This window comes from Mycetomoellerius zeteki, unplaced genomic scaffold, assembly GCF_001594055.1.
Source record: "Mycetomoellerius zeteki isolate Tzet28-1 unplaced genomic scaffold, Tzet1.0 scaffold35, whole genome shotgun sequence".
Lineage (NCBI taxonomy): Eukaryota > Metazoa > Arthropoda > Insecta > Hymenoptera > Formicidae > Mycetomoellerius > Mycetomoellerius zeteki.
Genome location: NW_017257338.1, coordinates 1,546,948 through 1,573,754, shown reverse-complemented (window position 1 = coordinate 1,573,754; position 26,807 = coordinate 1,546,948). Strand labels below are relative to the sequence as shown.

General features: G+C 33.6%; 4 protein-coding genes and 4 non-coding genes across 8 annotated transcripts; 6 read left to right on the top strand and 2 right to left on the bottom strand.

Moving 5' to 3' along the window:
* The first annotated feature begins 3,382 nt into the window (after positions 1-3,382).
* On the top strand, positions 3,383-3,454 carry TRNAW-CCA (transfer RNA tryptophan (anticodon CCA)). Its single transcript has one exon. It is a non-coding gene; the product is annotated as a tRNA-Trp (tRNA).
* A 301-nt stretch (positions 3,455-3,755) lies between these two features.
* Positions 3,756-3,837, top strand: TRNAS-AGA (transfer RNA serine (anticodon AGA)). Its single transcript has one exon. It is a non-coding gene; the product is annotated as a tRNA-Ser (tRNA).
* A 305-nt stretch (positions 3,838-4,142) lies between these two features.
* Positions 4,143-4,214, top strand: TRNAD-GUC (transfer RNA aspartic acid (anticodon GUC)). Its single transcript has one exon. It is a non-coding gene; the product is annotated as a tRNA-Asp (tRNA).
* A 411-nt stretch (positions 4,215-4,625) lies between these two features.
* TRNAT-AGU (transfer RNA threonine (anticodon AGU)) lies at positions 4,626-4,699 on the top strand. Its single transcript has one exon. It is a non-coding gene; the product is annotated as a tRNA-Thr (tRNA).
* Positions 4,700-4,981: 282 nt separating this feature from the next.
* On the bottom strand, positions 4,982-7,529 carry LOC108725657 (uncharacterized). Its single transcript, XM_018452837.1, has 4 exons — positions 7,196-7,529; positions 6,327-6,594; positions 5,716-5,975; positions 4,982-5,200 (listed from the first exon to the last, which is right to left on the bottom strand). Exons 1-4 carry the CDS (start codon positions 7,199-7,201, stop codon positions 5,063-5,065), a joined length of 672 nt encoding a protein of 223 aa, XP_018308339.1. The 5' UTR covers positions 7,202-7,529; the 3' UTR covers positions 4,982-5,062.
* A 403-nt stretch (positions 7,530-7,932) lies between these two features.
* On the bottom strand, positions 7,933-11,150 carry emei (transmembrane protein 161-like emei). The gene is made up of 11 exons (XM_018452836.1): positions 10,790-11,150; positions 10,519-10,622; positions 10,178-10,433; positions 9,937-10,016; positions 9,618-9,833; positions 9,279-9,395; positions 9,070-9,210; positions 8,819-8,993; positions 8,623-8,719; positions 8,389-8,552; positions 7,933-8,293 (listed from the first exon to the last, which is right to left on the bottom strand). Exons 1-11 carry the CDS (start codon positions 10,790-10,792, stop codon positions 8,174-8,176), a joined length of 1,473 nt encoding a protein of 490 aa, XP_018308338.1. The 5' UTR covers positions 10,793-11,150; the 3' UTR covers positions 7,933-8,173.
* Positions 11,151-14,833: 3,683 nt separating this feature from the next.
* LOC108725518 (astakine) lies at positions 14,834-16,212 on the top strand. Its single transcript, XM_018452569.1, has 3 exons — positions 14,834-14,932; positions 15,460-15,627; positions 15,858-16,212. The coding sequence occupies exons 2-3, from the start codon at positions 15,486-15,488 to the stop codon at positions 16,055-16,057; spliced, it is 342 nt and encodes a 113-aa protein (XP_018308071.1). The 5' UTR covers positions 14,834-14,932; positions 15,460-15,485; the 3' UTR covers positions 16,058-16,212.
* A 2,473-nt stretch (positions 16,213-18,685) lies between these two features.
* LOC108725591 (WD repeat-containing protein 34) lies at positions 18,686-22,884 on the top strand. Its single transcript, XM_018452711.1, has 9 exons — positions 18,686-19,028; positions 19,126-19,210; positions 19,568-19,783; positions 19,847-20,081; positions 20,357-20,558; positions 20,635-20,831; positions 20,907-21,049; positions 22,110-22,312; positions 22,656-22,884. The coding sequence occupies exons 1-9, from the start codon at positions 18,970-18,972 to the stop codon at positions 22,723-22,725; spliced, it is 1,410 nt and encodes a 469-aa protein (XP_018308213.1). The 5' UTR covers positions 18,686-18,969; the 3' UTR covers positions 22,726-22,884.
* The last annotated feature ends 3,923 nt before the right edge of the window (positions 22,885-26,807 follow it).

Sequence of the window (26,807 nt, the reverse complement as noted above, 5' to 3'; positions counted from 1 at the left end):
CGTACGCACAGTGCTAAACGACTCGTCGGCCTATTTTTCCGGTTACCCCTGCTCGTCCTCCACACGCTAATTTACACGTAGCCCAACAAGAATAATCTGCAGTCAACGAGCAGAATGGACATAATCAACAATTTAACCGAGCGACGAACAGGGACGCAGCAACACCGAGTAGGAGCACCGAGAGCGTGGCCGCAGCTGGATACGCCGTGCTCGCAGCTCCTGGCCGCTTCTGTTCGCCGTGGATCGGAAAGACACAATTTTGAGGAAGAGCGCGCGGGCCTCTAAGCATCGTCACGGCGCAGTCATATCCCATTGGTCCACGGTGATCTCTTTCCACCGCTTATTGGTTCATTGACTCCGGCATGGACGGAAATTTCGGCAGGGCTACCGGGCCCGGCAAGCCGCCGCGCCGGCACGGCGCGAATCCCGCTGGGTCGCGCCCGCCCGCACCAGAGAATCGCGCGCGGCGACGCGCGGCTGCGACCGACGCGCGGCCGTCTCTCGTCTACGCCTCGCAGGAGTCGGCGAACCGTCGTTCACGGGGACAGTGACACCGTTTTTCCCCAAAATCGGCATTAATAACGTGCGATTCCCCGCCGCCACTGTGTGTTGTCGACTACGACGACGTACGCGCGAATGCCGACTTTAACCGTGGGTTTCCACGGTGTTGCTCGGACCTTCGTGTTTACGTCGAACTAGGCGATACGCGAGTCGCGTATCCTCGCCACCATGGGAATAGCTCCCAAACGGATCGAACGTTATTACGTTTTCCCCTAAAATTAAAGCTGCTACGCGAAGGAGTGGGGACTACTACCTGCAACGAGGCAGTGTGTATGTACATATACAAGGTTATACAGGGTGACTCACGCGACACATTGGAGTAGGCGATGACGTTCTGCTGACATTTACGAGTGGCGATGACGCGGTAGAAAAATCGACTTCGCGTAATTTACGAATCATGAATAAGATGAATTGCATGCATATTGATATCCTCGTACTTATTGTTAGTACAATAAATATATCGTATGAATATATTTCGTATCGTGAGATGCTAAGTTTTATCGTGTAAAATTCGGATAATATTAAAGTGCTTGGACAAAGCGTTTATTATGGAGAATTTTACATAGATTGTTAGAAATCCTTATTTTGATAGTTTTTAATGAATAATATTTCCATGTAAACAACAATTTAATAATACGTTTCTGTATTATTTTAGAGTTCATTTCTTACTACAAAAATAATTTTTTGTATATCTTTAGTGTGAATCTTGATTTATTATAAATGTGTATTATTCATCGGAATTTCAATGTAAATATATGAAAACGCATTAACTTATAAAAAGCCGTTTTATATAATCAATATTGTATAATAGTATTATATGTATACTCTATCTAGTCTACATTCATCATATTATTGTATGAATGTACCTTACAGTAATTTAATATTGAAGATAGTCAATTACTTATTTTGAATATTAAAAACACTGTTGCTCAGTACTTTAGTATTTAAAATAAATAATTAATCACCATCCTTTAAATTTCTGTAAGGGACAAGATACAGACTGTATATACATATTATTGTATTATATATTCTATATTGTTCAATGCTTTTAATATTCATAACAAATAATTTTTAATATTAAATTGATTAGTATCAATTTGGATTTCTATAAGAACTATAGACTTCAGAGAAATTTAATACTTTATAAAGTATTAAATTAGTTAATGTGATTAATTATTTATTTTGAATATAAAAATACTAACAACAGTGCTTTTAATACTCAAAATAAGTGATCACTATAAATCAATTTAATATTTACAATATTAAATTTCTTTGAGGGAATACATTATCTCTATATTTACAAGCACATTGATACGAAATCATCTGTGCCACTTTATTTTACGCATTCTTCCAATGTCCCCCAATTCTCCGGAAGAATCAATCGTCCACGTAACTCCACGATACACCCAGTACATAATCTCGTGCGTGCACACGTACATATGTACGTACGTAGGCCGGCGTTGTTGACACCAGCGCTTCTATCGGTGGCGTCGCGAGATTGCGGGCGGCCGCATGCGTTCCTGTTGAAAAAATTCCTCACGGGCGAAAGTCAAGGTATGATGGAACATCGTCGGCGAGCCGGCCGGCTTGACTGAGAGAGTGGAGAGAGCTCGAGATCGCTTCTTTGCACGGCGTGTTTCCCTGGTAGCAGGAGGGGCTCGGCGAGACAACCCGCGCGAAACTCTGTTCAACGTAGGGAGAACAGCTGCGCCGTACGAGCTCCTACCACCGCGTGCCGTCCGGATAACGCGGTGCTCGCATGCGGGATGTGAGCACGCACCACGTGCTCGTCACCGGGCTGGGCCGGGCCGGCCGCGCTGGGGTGACGACGATCAACGATCGGCCGCGCACCAATTCCTTGCATCGTCTCGCCTCGCCGCCGCTGCCATGCGGCGATGTGGCTGATGTGGGCGACGCTGCGAAGTGCGACGTGGCGCGTTCAGTTTCTCGCGGCACGCACACTCGCAAAGCGGGGGATGCAGTAGCGCACGTCCACGTATCGATCGTATAGCCCACTCGGGACACTCGGGTCGAGCTAGCGGCTGTGTTAGCGTCGAACGGATCCATAACACGGTAATCTTAAGGCTGAAGCGCAGCACTTTGTGTAACGCATAATGCGTGAAGCATAAGAAAATCAATCAATCGGTCTTTTATTTTATGGAAAAGAAGGAAGTGAAGAACTTTGGATTGGTCTATTTTCTTATATATTATGCTTTATGCAAGACTGTGCTCTTGCTCTAATACCCGTTTCCACCAATATAGATTAACTTTGATCTCGGTTCAACTTACTCTTTATCTTTTTCTAATCTTTAAAACTAGAAAAAGATGAAGAGTAGGTTGAACCGAGATTATAGTTAATCTACATTGGTGGAAACGGGCATTAATGTTTCTTTTGCATGTGAATCACGCCGCAAAGGGTATCCTCGAGCTTGAGGATCGGATGGCCAAATGCGAAACGCGAATGAGTCTGTAAAATACGTTCTCGTGCGTATCGTCGTAAACAGAAAAGCTTAAAAGATGCTATGTCCACAAATGCCATTCTTTATTTTCTTTGCAGTATAAATATAATGCATATTATTAAAAAAACATAATATAATTTAAGTAGTTGTATTTCGAATGCAAGAGCTGCGATATTTGGAATTACTTCTTTTATTCTTCATTTAAAAACTTTAATACGCCAGAAGTTTACAAGAATCATTTTTATTATCGCTCGATATAAAGTTCGTGGCAGTAACACGTAAGATGAGAAATGAGATCATTCGTAATATCTGATCTATCGAGATACCAATGTATTTCTTACTCGGCAGCGAATCACCGCCAAGACTCCGTGGCGCAACGGTAGCGCGTCTGACTCCAGATCAGAAGGTTGCGTGTTCAAATCACGTCGGGGTCAATCGTTAATTTTTGTCAACGTCTTGTGTAACTTGTTGTTTTTACGCGACCGCCATTTTTATTGCCTTTTGTTGCAACAACGCCGTTCAATGACGCAAAAGCGCATCCTTATATCGCGAATACCGAATTGGATAATATTAAATATTTTGGATCTGAAAATACGATTAGTATCGAGTCAATTGCTGTATATAATGTAATATATATTTATATATATATAATAATAATAATGAAATTAATACTCGATGTGTGTTGAAATATTTGTGCTACATGGTATCTGAATTTCTAGCAAGTAGGTACGCGTAGCAGTCGTGGCCGAGTGGTTAAGGCGTCTGACTAGAAATCAGATTCCCTCTGGGAGCGTAGGTTCGAGTCCTACCGACTGCGTGAATAATGGGGAAAACACTATTTTTGCTACTGAATATTCTTTTTTCTTGCAAAATGGAAGTCAGTGGAATTATTATTTTTTTTTCGTTAATGATTGTCAGTGCGGAATAACGATTCAATTTTTATTGGCTTGTAACATCCGTTATTGATACGATGAATTATGATAACGTAATTGAATGAAAATTTTTAATTATTTTTATATGTTTTGCACAGTTACATAAACGTTTAATGTGTATACTTATTATTATATAGCTATTTATTGTAATTTAATAGATGTCATATATTTTGAAATCACAACTAAAAATTCCTCGATAGTATAGTGGTTAGTATCCCCGCCTGTCACGCGGGAGACCGGGGTTCGATTCCCCGTCGGGGAGATCTCTTTTGTTTTATTTTTTCTTTCATTCCCGATCCAAAGATGCAGTCGAAACAAAGTGTCTTGTGCCAAATATATCCAGCATAAGGATACTTTAAATATAAATAAACATAGGAAAGAAAGTGTTACTTCTGTTCAGATTACGCGCGCTTATTATTGTGTGAAATTTTTAATTTGATTTTAATTCCTTCATTTATAATTGCAATCCTCTTCTGTTTAACTTCTTTCAGAGACTCTGTACTTATGTATTTATCAATCGTAAATTATACAGTTAACAGAATAAGTAATTTGCGATCTGAATTATGTTCTGATTAATAATATAATATAATACAGAGGTAATCGCTGCAGTATGAAATTTAAACGTCACAATTGAAGGTACTTGTGGAGTTAATAAGTCAAAAAAGAATTCGTAGGCGCCGTGGCTTAGTTGGTTAAAGCGCCTGTCTAGTAAACAGGAGATCGGGGGTTCGAATCCCCCCGGGGCCTTGCAAAGTTAATTTTTTTCATCCGAGATAACAATATGTTTGTATAAGTGATTAATAATGCGCTAGAATACCTAGAATGCCTAGAATACCATATTTATTTAAGAGCTTATTGAGCGAGACACATCTATTATAAATTTTATTTTACTAATCATTTATATAACAAAATAGCTCTAATTATACGACTTTTAAATATTATATTTAATATAATTTAATATACAAAGTACTGGAAAATACGTATATGTAGTTATTTATATGATTTTTTTATAATAAATAGATATGCATGTATGTGTTTCGTATTTGAGAAATTATATGAACAGAAATTGTTTTTGTTATAAGCGCTGTACTGTTGCTGTAATATTCGGGATCAGAAGTCGAACTTGTATCCGTTTCCAGAGACTTTCACGCGCGCGACCGATGGGGCGGATGAATAAGCGATACCCAGCAAATTTTGCGATCGTTCCGTTTGATGTTTCTGCTGCAACTGAGCCTGAGCCTCAGGCACCTGTGCACAATTACTATTAACAGAAATCATATTTAACAATCAAAGTTTAATAACCACTATATATGAGAATTATTATCTCTTACTACACTAAGAAAAAAATGTACTAAATTTTAATAAATACTTAATTAAATAGTGTCAACTAAACATTTACTTACAGCAAATAAATATTTACTTAACAAAAAAATTATTAAATCCAATTAATGATTCTCGTACTAAATAAATATATCTATATTTAGTAAATATTTAGTCAGTACTATTCAAACAAATGACTTATTATAATTTATTAGTATATTTTATTTCAGTTTAGAATGTTTAGATAATTCGACGGCACGTCGATGAAATAAGATGCGATATACGAATATTGTCGGCAAGCATAAACTGTATCGTCACAAAAAATATCACATACAAAAATATACCTTAAAATATGCGTATGTGTGTGTTCTTCGAAAACTTAAGGCCTCATATATCATAAATGCATCGTTTAAATTTTCACATTTGCATATGATGGAACCTACCTGTTCCAATGGAATCGCGTGCAGCTGTCCTTGTTGAGCCTGTGCCAATTGTGCCTGACGAAGGGCGAGTAATTGCGCCAATTGCGATTGATAAATTGCTGCGTTCGGCTGATACCCTTGCAGGTACGCTTGCTGAGGCTGCTGCAATTGCTGGGCGTACGTTAATGCGACCGCGGGATCCGTTTGGGGTTGATACACCAACGATCCGGGCACAAAATTCGGAAGGATCCCGCTCGCAGCGGGACCGAGTGCGTAATATCCTGACGTAATAACGTTTGAAAGATATATTATTAAATTGAATTCATTCAATCTCCCTTTAGATGATATGCTTTTCAACTTTTGTGTGTTGCGTGTCTTGCAGTATGAAAGTATAGATGAGATACTTATGACTGTGAGTCATATATATGTACATGGATGTTATTTAATGATACTTCCTTTGTTAAATATTGGCAAAGAGGAATAAAGGAAAAAATTCAAGATCTTTCAACTTGTTTTTCACTAAGGAATCACTAATTAATATCGCTGTGATTGGATGTGAATTATAAAATAGAAAAATACTTAGAGTAATAAAAAAAGACTTTGAATATTGTTTATTAATTGTAAGCACGAACCTAAACCAGGATTTCTTTGGGCGAGGGCTTGTGCAATACTCGGCTGAACCTTTTGTATTAGCTGAGGATTGCCGATGCTGGAGGCGAATGATTGATGAGAGCTGGGCCCAGCGAATGCAAATGACGTTTGCGTTAATCCCGGTCGGACGAAACTGAAGGAGGTATGTTGCTCTGAACTTCCTATTACGTTTGTCGGCTTCACCCCAACTTGAATCGGTGGCTCGGCCGTGCCGAGACAATACATCGCACTTAAGACAATCGCGTATTTCTGCAATTTGTAATTTTTCAAATCAGTCAGAGGAAAATGCGATATTTAATTAGCGTAATGTAGTGAGTTTCTGAAAGATGATATCTATACTTATGTAATAAATATTTTTAAAGAAAGGACATTATAACAAAAATACGCTAATAATTATAATAAAAATTAAATATTATTCTTATAATTTAATATATATATATATAATTATAATAACAGTTTTAAAAGTAATTGTCAATTACTATTACAAAAATTATCGTTATCTAATAATGTTATGTTATAATTACTTTCTATAAAAAAATTACCGTACAGAATCAATATTTACATAAATATTATTCATTTACATAAATATTATTCATTTACATATTTCTCGAAAATTTTGAATTTGGATCCGATATATACATTTTACTTTAATAATTCATTTTTCTAATTCGTTATCGATATGTTAAAAAGTTTGTATTTTCGAAAGCTTTTTGGACATTTTTGTTTTGTGTCCACGTGAAATTTTTTTAACTTTTAAAGCACATTCTCAAAATTTTATCTTTCAACAAAACATTCCGTTACACTTGAAAAATGAGACACGAAAAGTATGTGTTCTGTTCGCCTCACTCACCAACATTATGAAAAATCGCGCGATCTATCTTGTAACGTACAATAAAGAGGAACAGTATTATCGCTGGCAAAAATCACGACGGTATTACGGCGCGATGAAACTTCATGGGGAGCTATATACCACGGAAACGGCTGGTGCGAAACGTGAGATGCATCCGATCGACATCATTTCATCGAGACACTTTCTCCGGGATATAAAATGTCGAACAATCCATGAATCGTAATCAGACGACGCGTAATAGTTTGCTTAAAATATGACTGACGAAAGCCATGGAATGACAAGGTTCTCGCAACCAGTGGTATCATCTATTTTTAACGGCAGAAAAAAATGAGTATTTGTTACATTAAGACCGCAAACAAAATAATTTCTTCCAAGATCAAGATCGCTGATAACAGAGAAAGTCACTTTCGAAATGCTTAATGCAACAATAGTGTGGGCGTATGGTGAGTATTAATTGCGATGTGATGAACGATTATAGAATTTCAAGTATCTAATCGGTGATTTTATTTCTATCATAGCAAATATTTATTTTATACTGCGAATATATAAGATATCTTTTCAATAACATATTTTAGATTATAATCTTCAATCATATATTTGATGAAAATAACAAACGATTGCAAATATTCAACATTTCAATTTAATTCTATTTTATTTGCATATTATGTAAATACACGTTACACATTATTATACCATAATCATGTTTTTAATACGATTATAGTTTTGATTAAGTCCCAAAATGTCTTTATTTACAATACAACTGTAGTACTATTGTTTATTGCCATATGCATTACAAAATCTTACATTATCAATAGCCATTATCTTAATTATTTGGCGATAGATGTTAAAATAGATAATCTGAAAATATGTATCTCAATGAACAACGTTATATGCCTAATTAATGAATGGCTGATCGGTGAATTAATGAAAATTTGTGCGATATGACGTTTGGATTTTTTGTCACCAACACAAATCATTTCACATGTTCGAGAAGTACGACTGATAAAACATGCCCATGGCACTGGTCGATAATAATGCGAAGCAACTCCACCACGTCGCTAGTCCTAAGACGCCTTTGTACACATCTGTGGTAAATATCTGTAATAAACAAGACATTTTCTTTGTACCATTGCTTAAAAGCGTCAGCTTCTGTGATAAAATTTAATATTTTAACGAATATCTAAAGATATTACTTGTTTCAATGAACCCAACGCGAGTTGAACTTCTTCAGCAGTTTGTATAACAGTCTTGTCAATATTATCAATATTAACTGTAGATGATAGTGATTTCGGTAATTCATCCGCTGGGCATTCTTCCTCCAACGTTCCTTTTAAGATGCCTTCCCAGGTAAAACCACCTGATATAACAATAAAAATATATGTATATATTTTGTAAATAAACTATATATTTTACAATACTTTTCATACCAAGTGTTTTGTACAAAAACGTAAAAAATAAACATATAATTATGGGAACAACAAATTGAAGCGCCACTACACATAGATAATAATATACAGCTGCAATCTGCAACAATAAAGGAAATTTGTTTCATTATTCGACAAAAACACAAAGTTTTCAGTTAAGATAATTAAGTATATAATTTCATAATATTATGACACAAACCTTTTTTTGCAAATCAACATTAGTTATTCGGCCAGCTTCTTTCTTTTGAATCTCTAATCTCTGAATGGCGAGATTTAAATAAGATTGTAGATATATCGGCATGAGTACAATTTTTAATAAACTGGCAACAACAATAATAATCAATCTCAAACTTTCAAACTTTGCTACTGTCATTCTGTAATAAAAAATTTTTCAATTTTTTCCAATTTATTTAGATATTAAATTGTTATTTTCTCGCAACATCAACTTACAATGGAGCAGTCATGCCACTGAATATTCGAACAGTCAAATAATCCCTACTTATAGGTGTAATCCATAGGCTTACCAACAAAAGTGGCGAGGCATAACTAATATTTGCTATTAGCACTAATAACTTATTATCTTTATAATACCTGCAATTATTTCCATATATACTAATCAGCATTCAATATTTCAATTAAATTAATTGAGTTTATTTTACCTTAACGTATCCCAATGCATTTTTGATGCCCTTAATCCTGGGAAGGTAAACAAAGATCCCAATAAACCGCACCATATAGCAAGAAAAAACTTTAGAACAATTTTTGAGGCTGGTCCCCTATATTATCAGTAAAACAAAAACATTACTTACAATAATAGAAATAATTATTATTTAATCTTTAATATTAGATAGACTGTATTAAATTATTCTTAAAAAATGTATTTAAATTGATGAATGATAAAGACCTTTTACTGAAATATTCTTTTACTAATAATATCTTATATAACCAATGAAACATGCAACAGATTTAAAATTATTTATTCAAGTATCTAAACTTACGTCGAAGAAAGCCCTTGAGTATCTAAAAAATGAGAAGCACTATGATTGAAACTCATATATGCTTTTTCCAACCCAATTTCCAATTTATTTTCATCGATTATGAGTACCATCATAGCAATAAGAAGATATGCAAATCCAGTAACGATGCACGTGGACCTTTCACCAACACTCTCTTCACCCTTGAAATATTGTATCCAAAGGGAAAGTAATACTTTACTATAAATTATATAAGGAAGCAATAACTGTAACATGATTTTTATCCCTTGGAAAACAGGAAGTTTTACAGATTTCCTATCAAAAATTTTAATTCAAAGGATACAACGCAAAGCCCAAAACCACCACACACCATAGTATACTGAGATTAATTTCATCTTTGATTGGATATAAATAATTATACACCTGTTGAGTAGTAAAGGAGAAATTTTAGACAATATTATAAAACATGATCAATTATACAAAATATAAATACTAGTTAAAACATTGCCATTAAGAATAAATATTTTTATTTGTAGAGACAAATATTCGTATTAATTAAAGAGTAGCAATTAAAGAGCACTAACCTCTGTCAGTACATAAACAATAATAGCATACACAGAGAAGTCCAATAGCCACTGATATTCTGTATAATATTTTAAGTTCACTACATCAAGAATAGTTATTTTTGCACTTTCAAGCTTAATGTCTAGATTTCTAGGGACGTGAAACACATCTCCCACTTTGCCGTTCTCGCTGTGTTTTCCTCTCTTTGGTTTCTCTTTCGGCACACCGGCCAATGCTCTGAGTTGATGATCTGTTGGATACAGATATCGTGTCAATCTGTGCAGACAGAAAAACAGAGATGATAGATCTTATCGTTCTATTACTATCCATCATTTCTATAATTATACATGCAGATACATACCCTGTGGAACATAAGATCCATCTCGCAAAGGAAAAATGTGGACTCAACTTTTGTATGATACTAACCATTACAAGGGTGATGACCAATTGTGCTCCTAGAAGAGCCTGAAAGAAATGTCATTAAACACAAAATTAAATACAAGACATAAACATAGGTACAGAAGAGATAAGTCCAAAAGATATATTTAAAGAAATGGGAAAAGTTTAAAACAATTCTTTATAACTAGAACATGTGATTTCTGTAAGACACATGTTTTCATCGTTAAATTTACCATGTTTAATGTATCGGCAGCAGGAAATCTTATAAACAGGACCACTCCATTGGAGGCGACGAGGTATCCGAGATCTCAATTAATCCTGAAAGACGCAACAGCGAAATACGCCTGATTTGCCACGAGTAATATTTGCTCTATCATCTTAAAGGAAGTACGCCAGTCGCGAGCTGATTTTATAAATAGTTATAACTTGGCCACCGCATAATACACCGAGCACACGGAGCTGCCTCGCACGGGGCAATACGAGGTTTTATTTCAGGTTATTTCCAGTTATCCACAGTTATCACGTCGTTACAAGTTAACCGCTGCAACGAGGAACGCCGTCGACACCTAGTCAACAGGATCAGCAGTGAGCAGCATCGCGATAAAATGCGATGTATAACCGTGCGCCGATCATGTGCTCATATGATTATTCATAGGTTCGTAGATTTTTTATTATTTTATGCATGATTATTTTTCATTTTTATTTTTTATATGATTATTCATTAATTTTTTATTTTTCGATGTTTTTAAAAATTTACATAAACGTTCAAACGTTTCGGACCATCAATGAATAATGCATCTGCAAGTTGAATCGACTTATCGATTGTTTTTCAAGTTCAAATTAGAAATCAAAATATTCACTGAGAATGGTCGGAAGAGAACCTGAAATGTTTATTGGATGTTTATGTAAATTTTGAATATATATGATATATTTATGATTTAATTTGCATTCCACCGTGCTTGATTTTTATTTATCGCGCCTATGTTTTCTTTCGAATTTTTGAATATTGAGAGTTCTTCGATTATTATATATTTTATTATAATAATAATTTAATAACATGATAATAAAAATTAATAATAATTACAATCTAATATATGTATAATTATTATCAAGATATATCTATATAACTAATTATGAACTTCTTATAGCTTGGTGTAACAATTAAGTAAAAACCGGAAATTATGATAGATGTAGAAAGTTATTATATCATGTAATTAATTAATTTGGTGATTAATCCAAATTCGATCTATTTTACAAACGTTACTTTTAATGAACATTATTTAAATAATATTATGTATAGTAAATTGTTAATTATTACTATTAAATAAAATATATGTATAATGTAATTAAATAAAAATATATGTTATATTTAATAATAATAATAAGTGATTTATGTATCTAATATATAATAAATTACTTATTATTAATATTAAATATAACATATATTTATTTAATTACATTAATCATATATTTCATTCAGTACTAATAATTAATATGTAGTGTTTCATCAAGATCAAGAAATTCAAGAAATCTTGTCTTGGTTTTGTCTTGAATCAAGACCAAAACAAGAAATTGGAAATTGGTTTCAAGACAAAACAAGAAATTGTTATCAAGACCAAGATTTCTTGACAATAAGTCAAGAAATTTCAAAAAATTTTTTTCTAACCAAATTAAATTATATTCACCGATACATCCTTGTTGTACCAGATATTAACATTTATATTTATGTAAAAAAATATATATAAAATGAATATTGCGAGATTACTGGCAAAAGTATACTACGTATAAACATTTGTGTACTTCTATTAATAGTATTAATTAAATCAGGAATGATTAAAATATATAGTAATTATAATAATAATAAATATAATAATAATAATTATATCTAATAATCTCAGGAATCTAATAATCTGAAATAGTTATATTTGGCAGTAACCTCATGATATTAAAAATGATAATTTGAGAAATGTTTTTAATCTCTATTAATAGATTTGTGCATAATGAACATTATAGACACACTTTTAAACCATGAATTTAAACATAGTAAACTACGAGACTTCTAAACTATTTTCTAAATTTACAGGAAAAATACATAAATTCTTTTTATTCCCGGTTCAGACATGTCCTGGAAATCTCACTAGTAGATTTAGCAATCCTAGACGCGACGTAGTCAAAGAACCACAAGGGCCCTGCTTAAAAAATTAAGAAATTTCAAGAAATTCAAGATTTTTGAATTCAAGACAAGAAATACAATATCAAGAAATGGCCAAGACAAGAAAAACGAAATTTCTTATCTTGAAAATCAAGACAAGAAATGCACTTCAAGATAAGAAATCTTGTCTTGATGAAACACTATTAATATGTGTTAAATTTTTGTCACGTTTTTATACATAGATATATATGTGAGTTTTAACTCATCATCAGCCGACATATAAATATATGCTCGTTTGCAGTTATAATAATCTTGCATCTAGGTATACGTAATTACACAGGTCGTGATAAACGCTGACGCTCGTGTAAGTGTTTTGCAATGTAGGATATGCATATATACCCCGCAGCTGGTCTTTCTTCTATAATTATTATTGCCTGCAGATATAGACAATAGCAGAAAACGATGTATTACGTAGTTGCACATTAGTTTTCCAATGCTCGGACTGTAAACCAAGAATTATACAGAATCGAAAAAATGTTCAAAATGTATAATAGTTATATAATTACAGTATGATAAATAAATTTTCGTTGCGGCAAATCGACGTACAAAAAGACAGCATGATTTGGAGAGACAGAAATTTTACGCGTGATTAAGAAACTGATGTTAAAAAGTCACAATAAGGTAATTTAAATGTTAGATAATTTGTCTTGAAGAAAAGATGCGCAGATATCTTTGAAATTTCCCAGAAATCATTTTCCCCACATTGGCGAACTTATTAATTTGCATTCTGGAAACTTCGAATCCTCGATTGCGTAACGATATACGCATCGGCGTGTGACCCACTAATGTCTTTGAGCATTTCAATTAGTCTAATATATTGTTCATTGTCAAGTACATCTAATCTATATTAAGAGTGTGATTCACACACACGCAAATGGATGTAGGTACATAATAGAATTATAGAAGTTCGTGGTTACATTCTACAAACGAGAGAAAAAATAGGAAGATTTATTTATTAATAACATAAATAAATGGCATAATTATATTAACAATAAAATCAATTTTATTCATCATACAAACATGTAATTACAGGCAACAATATTGTATTTCCAGGTGTCTTCCATTTAGTGACACAAGTCGACACAAATATCGTCTTATCTTTTTTTGCATTCCATGAGTAACAATAACAAAACGATACTTGTGTCGACACACTAAAAGGCACTCATTATAACTAAAACAATATATAGTCATCACATAACTTCTGACAGTTTTTAAAAGTTATTACAAATAAAATAGAAAAAGTACATTGTTCAACTCATCTCCAGTAGCCTGTTAAATAATTTCTTAAGAATGCAAATCACTTGAATAAATATGCGGTTAAATGCAGAAAGGATGCATAAAAAGAAATTTCTCACCCATAAAAAAAGTAAATACTATAAATAAGGATATTTCATGTATATTTATATCTTCATTAATTTGTTAACAAACAACGGAATTTCTAATAATTCCTAATAGGGAGAAAATTAAAAAAAAGTGTTGATTGATTAAACAGCACTTAAGGAAGATTTATTTTACAGGAAGGATTAAGCCTATTACTAACTCTTTACACACACACACACACACACGCGCGCACACACACACACACACACGCGCGCACACACACACACACACACGCGCGCACACACACACACACACACGCGCGCACACACACACACACACACGCGCGCACACACACACACACACACGCGCGCACACACACACACACACACGCGCGCACACACACACACACACACGCGCGCACACACACACACACACACACGTGTGTATTTTATTATCTTTCTTTTTTTCTTTCAATAAACTGTCTCTCTCTCTCTATCGCTATTTTATTATAAAACATGCAGATTGTATCTTAATATAATCATCAGGCTAGTCATCAAATGTGTGACTTTTCATAACTAATAAAAATCTCTCAGGGACTATTAAAAATGCAATTTTCAAGCTTCCAAAAGTAAGGATAGTTTCTCAGTCAACAAGCGGTCGCTCTAAAAAAATCGCTTCATTCGGCGACTGTTCCTGATCGGACATCTCGCACACGGAAACACGTCCTTTTACGCCATCAGAACGCGAAGAGAACGCAGCGGTATAAAACGATGCGTTCATCAGTTCGCGCGATCATACGTCGAGCAGTGTGCGGCAAGCAGTGGACCACGATTCATAACGACAGGTTCGTAATATGTCCGTGTCTATTGTTTTCGCACAAGGAGACTCGTAGGCGGCGGCGGCTTGTCTTTTTACGCACGATGACGTATGCGGCGCGATCGAAAATTCACGGCCGATTTTCGCGAAAATTCCGCGAGGAAGTCCTGCGGGAGAAATATTTCATCTAATACAGGACTAATTATAATTCTTATAATATTTCTGTCGTTATTTGTTCATTAAAAGTTTTTAATTGGGCGTTTGTAGATTTACCCATACCTCATGAACGAATCAACAATTCAACCAAGAATCTTTAAGCAAAGATTATTACCCCTCGTTTTTTATTATTTACACATATAACAATTATCCCTTTTATTTAATAATAAATTAATTTTTTTATTTTTACTTTATAATAAATAATTATCATAAATAATATATGCGTAATAAAATAAAAATATTTGTAATAAAATAAAAATTTTTGAATATATATAATGTTTTCCGGTTTGGAATTATTTCATGGAATTATTTCGTTATGCAATTTTTCATTTTTTCTAGAGATTATTAAATCTAATCAAACAATTATGTCGCCGATGTCGAGTGTAGTCATACTCATCACTTCAATTGTGACTTTTCCAAATATCGATCCTGTGACTTCTTCCTCTCTGACCGTTCCAAACTGTACGACCAATACGGACTGCGAACCCAATTTATGCTGCTTGCTAGGTTTGTCTCTCTTTTCCTTTGTTTACATTAAAATTCAAGTGCCCTGAAAAAAGTGCCTCTTTACATCAAAAAAATATTTTTCTAGATTAATATATGTATATGTATAAAATAATAATATTTAAAACATTGTAATAACGAAGGAACATAAATAAACTAGATACATATTTTCGGTTAAAGAAGTACACTTCGAACTCTTGACAGGTGCATTGAATATTATTGATTCCTTTTAGGGCCTTCAAGATATTCAATACCGGCTTGCATGCCGTTCCAACAAGAAGGTGAACAATGCCGAGTAAACGCTAAAACTATCACGACCAATTTGTCTTATCCGGACAATACGCAAATTGAAGTTAAAGATATTCACTTCATCCTGTGTGCTTGTGCGGACGGATTGTCCTGTGATCCAAAAGACGGCATCTGCAAAGATTAGAATTTTCTGTCAATCAAAGTGATCGGAAACGTCATGATCATCATGATTATATGGAGCCAAATATTTCGAGGAAAGAAACAAGTAACATTGAGGAAGTATTTTCAATTGCATGTTGACCTTAATAGTAGACCGAAAACATTCACGAGAAATTAAAACTCGAATTAAATCGTTGTTAGTTATTATTCTATTTATTATATTATTATATTATTTTATTCCGTTATTATATTTTTACTTTTTAAATATTATTTAGATAAAAAATGCTAATTAGTGGTCATATGTAAATAATAATTTGAGATAAAATAAAAATAGAGTTTTATATTCCTAATTAACATTAATTTATAAAAAATATCAAATTGCATACAATATTTTTAAAAACGTTCTTATTTTATAACAGATTAAAAAAAATTGTTATAATAGAACAATCTGGGACAAAATTAATTATTACCTTCAATTTGTAAAGAAAAGTCTTTTGTCTCAATATAGGAAATTAACAATCTAATTCGTAAAAAAAATTGGAAATAACATTAACCTTGTTAATTTAACTATTACTTTAAATTCTTGTAGTAACGATTTGATTGAGAAGATCCATTAGCTGAAATATTGTCCCACAGATTACATGATTTTATTTGATTTCATACAATTTCATCTCATTACAAATAATTTTCTTCACTACATATGAAGTCATTTGGTAAAATAAACGATTTTATCTAATAATACACAATGATTTCTCGTGGTTGCATATGTAATTATCGGATTATACATAGGGATTTCATATAAATTTTATAATGATTTCGGGGACTCTGTACCACGATTACATAAAGCGATTACTTTCTCGGATTTGATAATGCAATTCTTTATGACTTAATAATAAATGTAACTAATCGCTAAGGTTGTGCTAAAGTTTTGAAAAGTAACGTGTTATTATCACGCGCTTATAATTACTAAAAAAAGTAATTTATAACAAGTTACGTTACAAGCAGGGTTGGTAAAAGAAACATATTTTAAACGTGTTTTAAATAGTTTAAAACATGCTTAATCGATATTTTTAATATGTTTTAAATATGGTTTTTTATAGCTTAAAGCATATTTGAAGCATTAAAAATATATTTAAGAAGAGACACAATATGTTTTATTCTTAAAAAAAAAAACATTAGTCTTTACCAATCCTGGTTACAAGTATCCAGATAGCACTAAATATTTATGATAAATATTTATTACTATTCATTTTTAAAAATATTATATAAACATTTTATATAAAACACACACACACACACACACTTTATTCTATTATTAGAAATATTATTAAAATATAGACTAAATTCACCACATATTTTATGTAATATTTATGTAATATTTATGATAAATATAAACACATATATATATTTCTAATAAGTATTTTTTACTTTATTAATGTCTTATTAAGTATATTTTCGTAGCATTTACTACATTTTACACTCAATATTTTATAATATTTATAATAAATTCCTTCTTGAAGAAAAAAATAACTTCCTTTTTATTCCAAATCTATTCCAAACATATTTTCCAAACTATGAAAGTATACAATAATAATTGTTTTCAAAGAATAAGAAATCTTTAAATTGCGCCATTTGATCTAGCGGCGCCAAGTTTTTTTATATTAAAATTCTATATTAAATTTTTTATATTAAAATTTTATATTAAATCATGACAACGCTTGCGCAGTTGTTATTTAGTAATAATAATACGAGTACAATGAAAAACTATACAAAATCCGGACCGCTTCGAAAAACCCGCCCGGACGCTCTCCGATGCCTTCAAACTAGGACAAATCCGGGAAAATCCGAATGGAGGCCCAAGATATAACGTCAAAATGCTCATCGATGATGTTAATCGTCTGTGACATTCAAGCGTCAATTTGACTTCATTTTAAGACGTCAATATAATAATCAATAAAGGCCCAAAATATGACGTCAAAATGACAAACTTTGCTACCTGGGAAGTGACTTTCTCTAACATCTGTTACAAGTAATGGTCAACTTTCCAACATTGATTTTATATCGTGTTAGAGTATCTAAAAAAAATTCGTCTTTCATTATCAAATCGTTATTATAACAAAGTAACTATAAGAAAAGTAAGAACTTCGAAACAGAAAGAAATTTATAAATTTTACGGTTCGAAACAAAGAAATTTATAAATTTTATATACGATATTCTGTGACAATTCGAATAAGTGGAAAAACTAGTAATTATATATAATAACGAGTATATAATTATTCACTTTACTTATGCAAAGTGATTTTACGAATAAAAACACATACGAACATAATAAAATTTATATACATTTACATATATATATATATATATATACAATTAATATGTATTGAATAAGATGAAATATAATGTAAATATTACATTCGAAAAAAGTGATGTATTATACACATAAGAATACAACTAATGCGAAATCGAAGCTTTAAAAAGATTATATATACAAATTTAAAAAAAAACCTGCAAATAATTTATCTGAAACATTAATAAAATAGATTAAAATTTTTCGAGTAAGAACTCAACCGTCATTCTTAAATTATGATGAGTTTTTCAAAATTTTTCAAAACATTGCATTGTGAAAAGCGCAAAATATAATATATTCCTTCAAATGACGATGCGAAAGCTACTTGCTTTAATCTAACCTATGTTATCGGTTAAGAAATTTTATATATCTGATTTTATAGTACATAGTCATTGTATGCAACATGGTATAGATGGCGAGAATGGTCTAACAGCTGATGCTGATGCCACATAAATATACCCTTGGTAGCGTCAGTGATAATCGGATCGGGTGTTCTTAAAGAGCATAATATAACTTTTTTTAATTATACATAAATTAGAACGTTTAATAAAAAAGAGAAATTACACGGAAAGGCTTGGTCGAGAAAAATGTTTAGCACCAAGTCCTTCGACGTTGTGAGCTTCAATTCAGAATTGTCTACTGCGAGGTGAGCTGTAATTCTAATTATTGTAAAATTTATTATTATGTATATATAAATAATCCTTTGTTCTAATTAATAACGCAACCATATCATTCTTTACTAGATTGGAAACGTCCGCAAATGTTCAAACAACAGAGATAGTATATTCCGCTGATGAAACGCAGACCACAGAGACAAGAAGTATTGGGGTATGTTATTAAGATTTTATTTGAATTCCAAAATTTTTAGATAATTCTATTTGCGCTTAGCAAGCCAAAGTGACTTCTTGAAAAAAACGTGTAAATTGCGTTTAAAACATCAATAAGCTGTAACAGCCTCTTTGTATCTACACCTTGTGTTTGATTTTTATAGGCTTAGTTTCACTTGACGCTCACAATGCTCTTGGAATAATTTCATTTTTGTTTATCAGTATTAAACAAAGATAAATAATGCTTGCAAGCATTGTAAGTGCCAAGTAGAATGCAAGATGTCTAAAATTAACACTGTACCTAAATATCTTTTTTTTTGTTATTTTATTTCATTACATTAATTTTTATTAATTTCAGATCCAAACAGTGAATGGACAAAAAACAGATGTACAAGTGGATTATGATAAACTGGCCAAGTTTCTGAAAAAAGTCACGCCGGGGATCCTAGAAACTCTTGATGAAGCTTATGCTACAAATGCTTTTGACGACTATAATCCAAATGTAACCGAAACATCATCTGCTAATATAGAGTTATTAAAAAAAATAAGCACACCGAAGGAACCAGACACTCAGGTACATCTTTTTAATAAAATTATACAATTCGTATAAGAAATTAAATGATTAAATACTTTTTAGATTAAAATAAGTGACTTATCTTGGAGCACCGTTGGCGGAACGTTAGCAGTAGGCCTCAGTCATACTTATCACGAAGCATGGTGCGATCATCTTTCTACAATCCAGTTATACAATCTCACAGCGGAAGATAATGTTACGGACGTGCCTATCAGAACGTTAGAGACGAATGGATGTGTTACAACGCTGTGTTATCATCCAACGGAACCCTCTATCCTCGCAGCCGGATTGTCTAATTGTAAATTTCTTTAACCCACCGACAACATGATTTTTTAACTCTTCTGTCAACAATAGAAGTCGAGAAATTGAGCAAATTTTTTGCATTCCTATTGTCAAGGCTTTAACGAGTTTTACCATTGTAGAAGTCGGATTTTAATTTACTTAAATTTAGAAAATATTGATAGTACTTTTCAGGATTCCAACTATCGGCAACAGGGTTAATTCCAATTAACAGCAATATTAACAAAATTTACATCTAGCTATATTTGACAAATGTTTGTATGATTTTTTAAGGGGATGTATTGATCTGGAATCTCAGGAACGATGATTCCGTTGTACCCATGCACGTATGCACGCATGGCGACTGCGTGTCCCAAGTATGCTGGAGACCAAGATCCGTCAACGACGTAACTCTATTGTTGAGTTCCAGCAGAGATGGATACATATTGATTCACAAATTGACGGCTAACTTTACAACTGTTCAGTTACACAAACGGTGCGTACTGCTGGCTGTTTAACCGATTATCTCAATTACGTGCAATCCCGTTTATGCAATCTCTGTCGCATTACAGATTCAAAATAGTCAAGGAACGTAATCCGGTGGAAAATGCTAGGCCACGCAGCGCCGGAGGTAGCGAGCGCGCCGCGGAGGCAGGACTGTGCATCACAAGCTTCGACTTTTCACCGAAGCATCCTAGTATATTTATCGTTGGAACACTATGTGGTGGGATTTATAAATGTAGCTTGGACAGTATAACTCCTATCGAAGGTTCGCATCTATTAATAACAGGATAATATAATGTACGATTTTTCATTGTAAACAAGAGACTTTTATTAATTTCAGGAGACGCCACGCTTATAGATCCTATAATCGATGAATATGAAAGACACGGAGGTAGCATTACCTGCATTAAATGCTCACCGTTACGCAATCTGTTTGTCAGTAGCGCCACGGATAAGGAAATCCGTATATACAATCTTGACGAGGTAAACTTCCATATATATCATTTTAGCAGGGGATCGATTAATGCTAAGTTAAAAAGGTAAAAGTTAAGTTAAAAAGTTCATTAATATTTTAACTTAACTTAGTTATATTTTAAACTTTTCAACTTAATTTAGTTACATTTTATCGGTAACTATTAATTTTTAATTTGATTTTTTTGAAGTCAATCCTCAAACACAACGCGAGAGGATAATGAGTTTATATAATTTAGTAATTTTATGTCTTTTATATTGTATAATCATTACTTGTGAACAAAAATAATCGGTGATTCTTTAATAAATAGGTTCTAAGAAAGGAAAAATACGAAAAATTATGTAAAATGATTAAACTTTTTCTTTTTCTTTTTTTTTAGTTGTTCGTTCGGATCAAATTTAACTTTTACCTTTTCAATTACTTTTTTTATTAACTTAACTTCTAATTCAATTAATTTCATTATGGATTAACTTGTACTTTAATTAAGTTAAATTTTCAAGATTGTTAACTTTAATTTAACTTAGTTAAAAAAAAAGTTAACTTACCCAACCCTGAATTGTAACCTTTCTAATTACGATTTTAACCCTGTAGAAATAAGGAATATTATTTGATATCTTTGTTTAGTTCAATTGAATTTTTCTGTAATGGAATATAGAGATTAAAAATGAATGAGTCACGTAAATTAAATTATGTTAAAAAAAATTCTGGCATATAAATAGCATCTACGTAAAAATAAAATTAGAGAAATCGAAATTTTACAGAATTCTATATATTATCTTTGAATATACAAGTATTTAAGCAAAACATGAGTCTGCTTTTTTAATGCCTGATATTCATTAAGAACTCGTTATTCTTGGCAAAACGTGACTGTTGTTCTGCGAATACTCACTTATTCAAAAGATTAGAGATAAAAATACCAGAGATAAAATATTTTCTAAAGTATCTCAATAATAAGCATGGAAGGAAAAAAGTTATATAGTAGTCAAATTTTTACGAAAATGTTTATTATATATTAATTTTAATTTTTTAAATGTAACTTTGACATTACATAATTGTGTTATATGAATGTAGCATGTCAGTCATCAAACCATTTCCGTGGACAATACAATTGTGGGATTAACATGGATGATTGGCAATCAAGACATATTCGCTGCTTATGGAGCAGGCGCGTGTATAAAGTTCTACAACGTCACAGATGGTAAACCTGTAACATATGCGAAAGTTGAGGTGACTGGCAAAGAAAGTATCAGCAGCTTACGTATAAATTTGAAGAGGTAAGATAATTAAATCCGGATGATTCATCACTCAAACATTTATTTCTCTTTTTTGTTAATTCTAAGTGAAATAAGTACAATAGAGCTCGTTTTCCTGAGATGTTCTTTTCTATAAAAAAAAACAATTTATCTATAAAAATTAAAAATATTTATATATTTTATACAATTATAATCTGCGTACATCACATAATTGAAAGTCGAACTTTTTTAAATAATATTATAAAGCAATTATAAAAATATACATATATATCAAGTTACTTATAATTTTAATACAAGAGATTAGTAAAAATTAAGGAAACAATTATACATTCGAAAGATCATAAATAATGTCCTACTTTTGTAGAGATATACTGGCTATTGGAGATGTTCGTGCGAATGTTGAAATATGGAAATTTCCACGTCACTTGTTTTGAACGTAGTTTTGATTGACGCAATTACTTGCGCTATTTGCTGAATAGACTGACACATCGCTATGTATGTTTTATATGTTGCACATATATGTATATGTATGTAAATGTTTATACTGAAATAAATTGGAACATTGAACTCTCTTTATATCATAACATAGCAAATTTTCCTTTATAGATAAGAAATGATAACCAGTTTTGATAATATAAAACTATGTATCATACTAAATTATTTTAAGATCGAAAATATTTATAAAAATTCACAGAGTATGTCAAACAAGATGGAAGTTCAACATATTTTTATACAAATTTTATACAAAGGTACAATAAAGAATTTTCACAATTTTTTGCGTGCCAAAATTTTATTAAAAAATGGATTTAACGTTAAACATTGGGTACCTATTAGATATACATATTAAATCCAATTAAAAAATATTGAGATTTATTTTGAAATCTTCTTGTACAGTTCATATAAACACATAATGTAGTATTATTAAAAACTGTGTATTACCTGTTTCCGCAATCGATCACAGCAATATTCTAAAAAGAGAATGTAATTTAACAGGAAGAATATTTTATTATTTTCCAGATATGTTGAAAATTTGTCCTGAAAAGGACAGTTTGCACGCCTTCTCCAGATGTTCGTTGCCTTTAAAAAAATAGTTTACAATTTTTTTTTTTTTTTTTTTTACGTAGGAGGGGGAAAATCTTCGAAAGACGCCCCGGGGCCCGTACCCCGAGGTGTGTGGGATTCGATATACGTACATCGCCTACCCACTAAAAACCCCCCCCTCCCTCCTCTTGTTCAGGCTCATGTGAACGTCTGGTCTGAATGATAATGAAAGATTATGCGGAAGAATCTGATTTAAGTAGAATACAACTGGACATACATGAGGAGGAAACAAAGGAAAAAGCGATTCTCCCGTGAAATATGTTGCAAATCTTGAAGACAGCCAAAAGTCACGTGTTAGAATTCGTAAATCGATTCAAAGAGTCTTTTTCTTTTTAATAAGGGAATGGGATAATTGAAAATTTTTTCTACTCCACATCCTGATAATTTCCTCCTTCGCTTCTTATGTGAACGGTAAGATGTTGATTCCGTTCTCCTCTCGAATATGTAGATTCCAAGGATTCTTCGGTGTCTTCTTTTTAAAGCGGCAGCACACACCTATTTACACGGCCTCGTCAAGCGAGAGTCCGCAACTTATCTTCTTCTATTTCTGTCTTATCTCCGTGATCAGAGATCCTTCTCTGATTTCGCTCGCACTTTGTCTTCTTCACTCCTCTACATTTTATTTTATCTCCTTTTTTTTCTTCGTTCAACAATGATATGAATATGTGCGCCTCTCGTAATATATAAGCGACTCACATAGACATAGAAATACATGAACTCCGTCCCCGTGTAAGTGGCTGTATAATTGCGCTGCGCTGAAATATACTCTGGAAGTCACGGGGACGGAAAGTTCTGTTAAAACTCCCCGGCTTTTCTCTTGCATAAAGACTCTCCGCTTGGGGTTTTCCCACGACTTGTGGTCGAGGAACCGAAACTCCGCCTGCTTTCTGTTCTCCTGGTTTACCACAGTCCCGAAATCGATCGGACACTTGCACGCCAAATCGTTCGACTCCTCGGTCTCCTCTTCCACTTCTTTCTTAAGCTCGGTCTCTTCCTCTTTCTGCTTTCTCTCTCTCTCTCTCTCTCTCTCTCTCTCTCTCTCTCTCTCTCACATTAGTCTCTTGCCCTCGACGCTCCTCGCCTCTTTCATACGTTCACGCATGCCCGCTTTCTCTCTCATTGGTTTCATCTGCACACTTATAATTTTTTTTTTGGCGCCTTTTCAAAAAGACATTTTCTGGTCCGTTTCTTTTTCTTCTTGGAAATCCTGAGACCCACTTCAATCATTCAGCCTCAAGATACTGCTCTGCTAACGAACGGAGAGCTTTTTTCATATATACTTGCTGCTCCGTTCTTCGCTCCGTATCTTGATGATCACTCGCACCCGAGAAATTTGCGTTTCCTTAGTCTTCCTCCACTCTCGCTCTCCCTCTTTTCCATACCGTTGCATTTCTTCTTCTTCTTTATCGAACCCCTTTAGTTTTGCTTCACAGCTCTTTCTTCGAAAAACTCATCGGTATTATAAATGTGCAAAGCAAAGTACGATACAAACAGTTTACGCCCTAACACACCTTTCAGGTATGACTCTTTTCTCTCTTTTTTTCTTTCTCTTCCTCTCGACAATAATATCGAGCGATTTAAGCGAACAGCTTCCAGGAAGTCTCCAACTTCACCTTATTCGTTACATTGTCTTCCCCGAGCGTCACAGTCTTCGTCCTTGGATCTTCGATCATCCGCATCTTGGTATCTTGACGATCCTCTTGTTTCTGCGGATATAGAGACGAAGAAAAAAAAGCTGCGATGATCCTTTGCGACGAGTTTGTCATCCGTATCCCGATCTTCCGCCGTTGCTCTTCTTTCTCGATTACTTCCAGTTCTTCTTCGGAATTTCCTCGTCGGACGCGCAAGCACGAGACGATTGTTTCGCGACGAAAACAATAGGATGCGCGTCGAAAGGTGGCCGTCGCTGGTCATCCACGTATCCCTCCTTCTTCCTCGTCTCTCGCGTCATCACAATGATGTCTCGCATTTTCTCCTCGAATCGTCCTATCTCAATAACAGATAAGAAAAGGCGACTTTCAGTTTCCTTTCTCGACAGAATTTCTCATCCCGTATTTACGACGAATTATCTCGAATTATCTGAAGCACTGTTGTTGAGGATAATTTTCCGTTGTTCAAAGATAGCGATTCTTGCAACTCTCGGTATTGTCCCTCGCCTCCGAAGTGATCTTGGAAATATTATCACAAATGCGAACTTGACATTGGATCGTCATCGGATGAATAGACGATCTGTCGATCTCGTTTCTGCGCGTAACGACGAGTCTTCCTCTCACCACCTTCCGTTCCTCTTGTGTCTTCTTTCTTCTTCGTCCTCTTCCATTCTCGCGGTTTTAATCTCGCGTTTGCGGAATCGGCCATTTATTGACGTTTGGATCTAACGAATCGCTCGAACGGGTCGTCAATGTGAATCGCACACAAAACTCTCGGAAGTCTTTCCTCTTCTCGCGTAGCAAAATAATTCTCTGCCTCTCTGCCTGTTTTCGAGGGCATCCACCCTCCCTCCTACGCGTTTTTATCTGCTTATTTACAATTATTTAAATGTATCGCGTCGTCTATATTACTATCTTCATCATCGTCGACCGACGTGCTCCCTCCTTGTAAACAATTAAATTCTTAATCGTGACATATATATATAATATATATAATGCCTATTAACGCGCTCCAGTCAGAACCTTAAGTATTAGCTTTTTGTTTTTCTTTTACAATACTACATAATAGATTACAGTCGTTATCATCTATGCCTTATGTATTCTAAAAACCTCGACGGTTAAAATTGCATCTCGTCGTGCCCGTGACAGTAATCGTCAAAGGGACACGGAGGGAGGAAAAATCATCGCCATTGCCATCCTCAACGTTGTTATCATCATCACAGAGATCGCGACTCGCTATTCTTACAACTATCATTAACTTCCCCTATTAGATTCGCAGTTCTTTAACTATCGTTCTCCCTTTCATTCATTCTTTCTTACTTTTTCTTTCACGCACATTCTCGACGAAAAAAGAAAAGGAAACCTCGCGCAAGTTTCTCTGGCGATACTCTTGCCAATTCGCGCGAATCGTGCCGATCGTACTACAACAATGCTAACCGCTGTTCTTCGAGATCGCACGCTTGGATTGTCGTCGCATCTCGATCCTTTAAATTTTCACGAATACAAAATGAACACAGTCGCGCACACACGAGCCGTTTATCTCGAGAACAATCGACTCTTTTAAAACGTAAAACATATCATATTTCAATTTGTCCCCGCGTCTTGTTTGTAATTATATAGCTTATCAAAGTCGCATTCGTGCTCTCAAGAAAAACGACTTGCGTTGATACCGCACATTATCTTTTCCTCTTCCTTTTTCTGTCTCTTTCTCTCTCTCTCTCTCTCTCGCTCTCTCTCTCATTCTCGCGATAACGTATCTATATCAT

What these genes read in the sequence shown, in the direction of transcription:
- emei (XM_018452836.1), bottom strand. An exon ending in GTGGTTTTGGGCTTTGCGTT is followed by an intron (nt 9,834 to 9,936) that starts GTATCCTTTGAA and finishes TATAATTTATAG; the next exon opens with TAAAGTATTACTTTCCCTTT. An exon ending in ATGCATTGGGATACGTTAAG is followed by an intron (nt 9,211 to 9,278) that starts GTAAAATAAACT and finishes AAATAATTGCAG; the next exon opens with GTATTATAAAGATAATAAGT.
- LOC108725518 (XM_018452569.1), top strand. Translation starts at nt 15,486, where the DNA reads ATGTCGCCGATGTCGAGTGTAGTCATACTCATCACTTCAATTGTGACT. An exon ending in CAATTTATGCTGCTTGCTAG is followed by an intron (nt 15,628 to 15,857) that starts GTTTGTCTCTCT and finishes GATTCCTTTTAG; the next exon opens with GGCCTTCAAGATATTCAATA.
- LOC108725591 (XM_018452711.1), top strand. Translation starts at nt 18,970, where the DNA reads ATGTTTAGCACCAAGTCCTTCGACGTTGTGAGCTTCAATTCAGAATTG. An exon ending in CGAAGGAACCAGACACTCAG is followed by an intron (nt 19,784 to 19,846) that starts GTACATCTTTTT and finishes AATACTTTTTAG; the next exon opens with ATTAAAATAAGTGACTTATC. An exon ending in CAGTATAACTCCTATCGAAG is followed by an intron (nt 20,832 to 20,906) that starts GTTCGCATCTAT and finishes TATTAATTTCAG; the next exon opens with GAGACGCCACGCTTATAGAT.
- LOC108725657 (XM_018452837.1), bottom strand. An exon ending in CCAAAGAAATCCTGGTTTAG is followed by an intron (nt 5,976 to 6,326) that starts GTTCGTGCTTAC and finishes TTATTACGTCAG; the next exon opens with GATATTACGCACTCGGTCCC. An exon ending in ACGCGATTCCATTGGAACAG is followed by an intron (nt 5,201 to 5,715) that starts GTAGGTTCCATC and finishes AATTGTGCACAG; the next exon opens with GTGCCTGAGGCTCAGGCTCA.